The sequence below is a fragment of the Myotis brandtii genome, unplaced genomic scaffold (genome assembly GCF_000412655.1).
Source record: "Myotis brandtii unplaced genomic scaffold, ASM41265v1 scaffold179, whole genome shotgun sequence".
Taxonomy (NCBI): Eukaryota; Metazoa; Chordata; class Mammalia; order Chiroptera; family Vespertilionidae; genus Myotis; species Myotis brandtii.
In genome coordinates, this window is record NW_005356635.1 from 4,336,846 (window position 1) to 4,342,643 (window position 5,798).

General features: G+C 42.5%; 1 protein-coding gene across 1 annotated transcript in view; it reads right to left on the bottom strand.

The window, feature by feature from the left end:
• The window catches only part of LOC102263893 (selenoprotein T), a 29,811-nt gene that overhangs the window by 3,374 nt on the left and 20,639 nt on the right, over positions 1-5,798 (bottom strand). Inside the window, exons 4-5 of the mRNA XM_014537436.1 lie at positions 4,095-4,182; positions 1,024-1,177 (exon numbers count right to left, since the gene is read on the bottom strand). Coding sequence (XP_014392922.1) covers positions 1,053-1,177; positions 4,095-4,182 — 213 coding nt within the window. The 3' untranslated portion in view covers positions 1,024-1,052. The remainder of the gene's footprint in view (positions 1-1,023; positions 1,178-4,094; positions 4,183-5,798) is intronic.

Consider the following 5,798-nt stretch of genomic DNA (forward strand, 5'->3'; position numbering starts at 1 on the left):
GACTGGGAATGACTGGTCACTATGACACACACTGACCACCAGGGGGCAGACGCTCAATGCAGGAGCTGCCCTCTGGTGGTCAATGCGCTCTCACAGGGGGGAGCTCTGCTCAGCCACAAGCCAGGCTGATGGCTGCCAGTACAGCAGTGGTGGTGGGAGCCCCTCCTGCCTCCTCAGCAGTGCTAAGGTCTGCTCCCCGCTGGCAAGTGGGCATCCCCCGAGGGCTGCTGGGCTGCCAGAGGGATGTCTGATTGCCATCTTAGGCCCAATCCCCCGGGGAGCAGGCCTAAGCCAGCAGGTGGTCATCCCCCGAGGGGTCCCAGACTGCAAGAGGGCACAGGCCTGGCTGAGGGACCCCTCGCCCCGAGTGCACAAATTTTTGTGCACCAGGCCTCTAGTATATATATAAAAGCCTAAGCGATTGTTCCGAGCAAATGACTGGTCGACCAGTCTCTATGACGCGCACTGACCACCAGGGGACAGCAGTTCAATGCAGGAGTTGCCCCCTGGTGGTCAGTGCATTCCCACAGCCGGCCTCCCACGGCCAGTCAACCTCCCCCGGCCGCTCCCCCTGGCCAGCAAACCTCCTGGGGTCCCTCACCCTGTTCCTCCCCTCCCCCTGGTCCAGCAGCCGGCAGGCCCCAGTTGGCCTGGCCCCAATCAGGACTGGGCGAGACAGCCCGGATAGAACCTGATTGCCGGCCAGGCCTAAGGGACCCCACCTGTGGACATCATGCACCGGGCCTCTAGTATGTATATAAGCAAATAGTATAATATATCAATTCTGGCCATTAGAAATTCATAGTCAAAAAAATAATATTATAAGCTCAATTATTAAGCCTTGAAGATAACTTAATACAATCTTACTTGATCTCTTCTAAATTTTAATGAAGAAAACATCCATCTGTTAAATCCCAAGTTGAAAACCTAAGTGATAATATATGTAATATCTAGTATCTTACTGATTCCTGATGTGAGTAAACTGATATCTATACATAGTTCTTATATTTTTAAACTACTTACAAAAGAGTTTTCAGTGCTGATAGGTGGGGCTATGATCGATGATGTGGGATTGAATCCATATGGACATTGAGCTTCATTTCATTGTCAAGAATTTGAACAAGCTGTTGCATGGATGGAAGATGACCAGATTCCAGCTTAGACCATACAGGTACATCTATAAAAATAAATGGTACCAGCCCTCAAAATTAAAGATGATTCTGCAATAAACATTCACTCCACAAATATTTATTGTCTGTGTACACAGCTGGGAATAAAAAAGTGAGCAAAAGAATTAGGCTTCTTGCTCTTAAGGAATTTACATTCTAGTAGGAGAATTGAAAAAACTATACAAATAGCTACAAAATCACAATTGTGTACTAAGAATTAAAACTAGAAGATGCTATGAGAGGGAGACCTGAGAGGCTGGAAAGGAGCCATTACACTTACTTTGTTTGTTTGTTTGTTTGTTTGGTTAATCTTCACCCGAGGATATTTTTTCCACTGATTTTTAGGGAGAGTGGAAGAGAGAGGAAAAGAGAGAAACATCGATATGAGAAAAACACATCGATTGGTTGCCTCCTGCATGAGCTCTAACCTGGGCCCGGGCCAGGGAGGAGCCTGCAACCAAGATACATGCCCTTGACCAAATCGAACCCAGGACCCTTTGGTACACAGGCTGACATCCTATCCACTGAGCCAACCTGGCTAGGGTGCACCTACTATTATTAAAAGGAGAGATTATAATTAAAAGTGAGAGCTGAGCCCTGGCCAGTTGTATCCAGTGGTTAGAGCATCAGCCTGAGGACCAAAGTGTTGTGGGTTCAATTCAAGTCAAGGGTGTGTATCTCAGTTGCAGGTTCTCTAGCCACGGTGGGGGCACATGCTGGAGGTAGCCAATTGATGTGTCTCTCTCATATCGATGTTTCTCTCTCTCCCCCTCCTCCTTCCCTTCCACTCTCTCTGGAAACCAATGGAAAAAATATCCTCAGGTGAGGATAAAAAAAAAAAAAAAGTGACAGCTGAAATATAGAAGAGTAGTATAAGGGAGGCTGGAGAGGTAGGCAGGAACTAAATCAGGGATCAACAAATTGCAAAGGGACAGATAGTAAGCATTTTCAGTTTGAAAAGGTATACAATCTTTCACAGCTACTCAACTCTCCTGGTGGCCTGAAAGCATACATATATGAATGGGCATGGCTGTGTTCCAATAAGACTTTGTTTACAAAACATACAGCATAGGATATGGTCCACAAAGTCTTGGTTTGCTGATCCCTAGGCTACATCATACAGGGCCTTTTTGCCATCCATGTTAAATGTTCTGGTCTTTATCTTGAGAACAAAATAAAGACAGTTAATGAATTTGAGGCAGTGAAGCAAGAAGATGAAATGTGCATTTTTAAAAATCACCCTATTTGGAGGTGTCAGCCAATCTATATAATAAAAGCCTAAGCAACCATTAAGGTGGAATGACCAGTGGCTATGATGCACACTGACTCCCAGGGGGCAGATGCTCAATGCAGGAGCTGCCCCTTAGTGATCAGTGCACTCCCACAGGGGGAGCGCCACTCAGCTAGAAGCCGGGCTCACAGCTGGCGAGTGCAATGGCAGTGGAGGGACCCTCTCCCGTCTCCGCAGCAGTGCTAAGGAGCAGCGAGCCGAACAGTAAGGAGCAGCGAGCAGGCAGGTGGTAAGGAGCAAGGCGTCCTGGACTGCAAGAGGGATCCCAGACTGCGAGAGGGATGTCTGCCGAGGAACCCCCATTCCTCCAGTGCATGAATTTCATGCACCGGAGCCTCTAGTTTTTCTATAAGGAACCAGATAGTAAATATTTTCAGCTTTATGGATCAAGAGGCAAAATCAAGGATATTATATAGGTACTTATATAACTAGAGAGATAAATTTAAATTTCTAATGTTTTTCATTGAGAAACTCAAAATTTTAGGTATAACACTAATTTGAATTTCATATAATTTCTGTGTATCATAAATATTCCTGTGATATTTTTAAACAATTAGAATGTATAAAAACTACTGTTACCTTGAAATATAGGCCATATTTGCTAACCTCTGGTTTAGAGAATGTATTAGAGGGGAATAAGGTAATTGTGGCTTAGACTAGAGTGGTGCCAATGAAGATGAAGAGATGGAGGACCTAAGGACGGGGACTGATTTTTGAGACATGTAAAAGGTGGAACTGAGAAGACTTGGTAATCCATTAGGGTACAGAGAGTAAGGGCAAAGTGATTTTCCCCCTAGGTTTCTGACATGGGCAATTGGATAAAATTATAATGGTGCCATTAAATAAATGAGAAATGCCAGGGAAAGAACAAATTGGAATATACAGGAATTACAGGAAGCAGAAGTAATCAAGAGTTTGGGAATAGAAGTTTAAGATTCTGGGTGTAGCATCTAGATCAGTGATGGCGAACCTTTTGAGCTTGGCGTGTCAGCATTTTGAAAAACCCTAACTTAACTCTGGTGCCGTGTCACATATAGAAATTTTTTGATATCTTCAACCATAGTAAAACAAAGATTTATATTTTTGATATTTATTTTATATATTTAAATGCCATTTAACAAAGAAAAATCAACCAAAAAAATGAGTTCACGTGTCACCTCTGACACGCGTGTCATAGGTTCGCCATCACTGATCTAGATGAAAGATCTAGAACACTGTAGAGTTATACATTCAGGGATCATCACAAAGATGTTATTTTTTACATATGTTTTTATTGATTTTTTTTTAGAGAGAGAGGAAGGGAGAGATAGAGAAGATAGAAACATCAATTGGCTGCCTCCTGCATACCCCCTTCTGGGAATCGAGCCCACAACCCAGGCATGTGCCCTGACTGGGAATCAAACCAGAGACTCTTGGTGCATGGGACGACACTCAATCCACTGAGCCATGCTGGCCGGGCCAGATGTAATTTTAATGCCATGATAGTAGATGAGGCCCATATAAAGAGATAATTTAAAAAAAAAACAAAACAAAAACAAAGAGATAATTTAGCATACTATGAGAACTAGAAAAGCCTGATGCTCACTATAAATCACCTAAAATTTATCACAGAATGCAAACTATTCAGAACTCACCATTCAAAGTTATTTCAAATGCACCTGTTGACATACACTGGTTCTCAATCATGTTGCTCAAGAAGAAAACCATCATACATGCATAGACCTAAAAGAAAATATAATTAAGTACAATAGGCATGACAATTTAAGACACAGTAACCTTTAAGTAGTATCCTTATTTTTGGTAATTGCTATTTTTAATTCTACTTTAAAAGTTTCTATACAGACTACTAATGCGATATCCCTTAAGTCCAATAATACACACAAAAAAAGAAAAGTGCAATATTAATTCACAGCTCCATACATGCTAAAGAACTTATATATGATATATATGTATATATATATACATACACATACATATATATATGTGTATATATATATATATCATATATACATATATTAATGTAGAGGCAGAATTTCTAGAGATCTCTTAATAGCCTTAGTAAGTTTAACAAAAGAATACCAGTGTAAGAAGGGTTCATTTTATCATTTTTATAATATAATGAATGAATTCACAACAGACTACTGATGCAACAATCAGCAACTCCATGTTTTCAATACAACATGCCCATGTTCCAAACAAATCATTTTAAGTAAAACTGTGAAATATGTATTTGGTCTTCCTCCCAGGTTATAGCACACAGCATCTAAAAACCCTTGGAATTTCCAGGGTAATGGGAATGGGAAAGGTGTCTTTTGTTATGTTAATCAAGTGATTTTTGATCAGTACCTAAGGATGGAGCTGATTGCCAGGAAAGAGGAAAGCCAGCCAGGTGATTAGAGCATTGGACATTTCCGTTTCAGGGAAAAAAAGAGGAATGGAAGGCCAAATTAGTTGCCAATTGCCAATGATTTAATTAATCATGCTTATGTAATGAAGTCTCCACAAAAACCCAAAAGGACTCAGATTGAAGAGCTTCCAGGTTGGTGAACCTTTATGTAAAGATGCAAAAGGAAAAAGATGCAAGGAGAATGGTACACCTGGAGAGGGCATGGATGCTCCCTTCCCACATATCTTGCCCTATGCATTTCTTCCATCTGGTTGTTTCTGAGATATCCTTTTACAATAAGCTACTAATCTAGTAACTAAAATGTTTCTCTTGAGCTCTGTGAGCCACTCAAGTAAATTAAACAAACCCATGGAGGTGGCTGTGGGAACCTCCACTCTGTAGCCAGTTGATCAGAAGCACAGGTATCAACCTGGGCTTGCAACTAGCATCTGAATACCATAGTGTGTATATGTGTGTGTGTGGGGGTGGGGGGGTGGGGGGGGCCAGGAGATGTGTCTTGTTGGACTGAATTCTTAACCTGTGGAATCTGATGTTATCCTAGGTAGATAAGTGTAAGAATTGAGTTGAATTCTCAGACACCCCGCTGATGTCCGATAATTGGTGTGATGGAAACACACACACATACACACACACACACACACTCACACACACACACACGTTTAAATTGGGTCCATGAACCCAAAAGACAAACTAAGAAAAAAGTAGATAAGAAAGCACAGGCATCTATATATATAAAAGCCTAAGCGACCGCTACAACCGAATGACTGGAACGACCGGTCGACAGTTGCTTTAACACACACTGACCACCAGGGGACGGACGCTCAACACAGGAGCTGCCCCCTGGTGGTCAGTGAACTCCCACAGCCAACCTCCCATGGCCCCTCCCCCCAGCCAGCCAGCCTCCCGCAGCCCCTCCCTCCCGGCCGGCCAA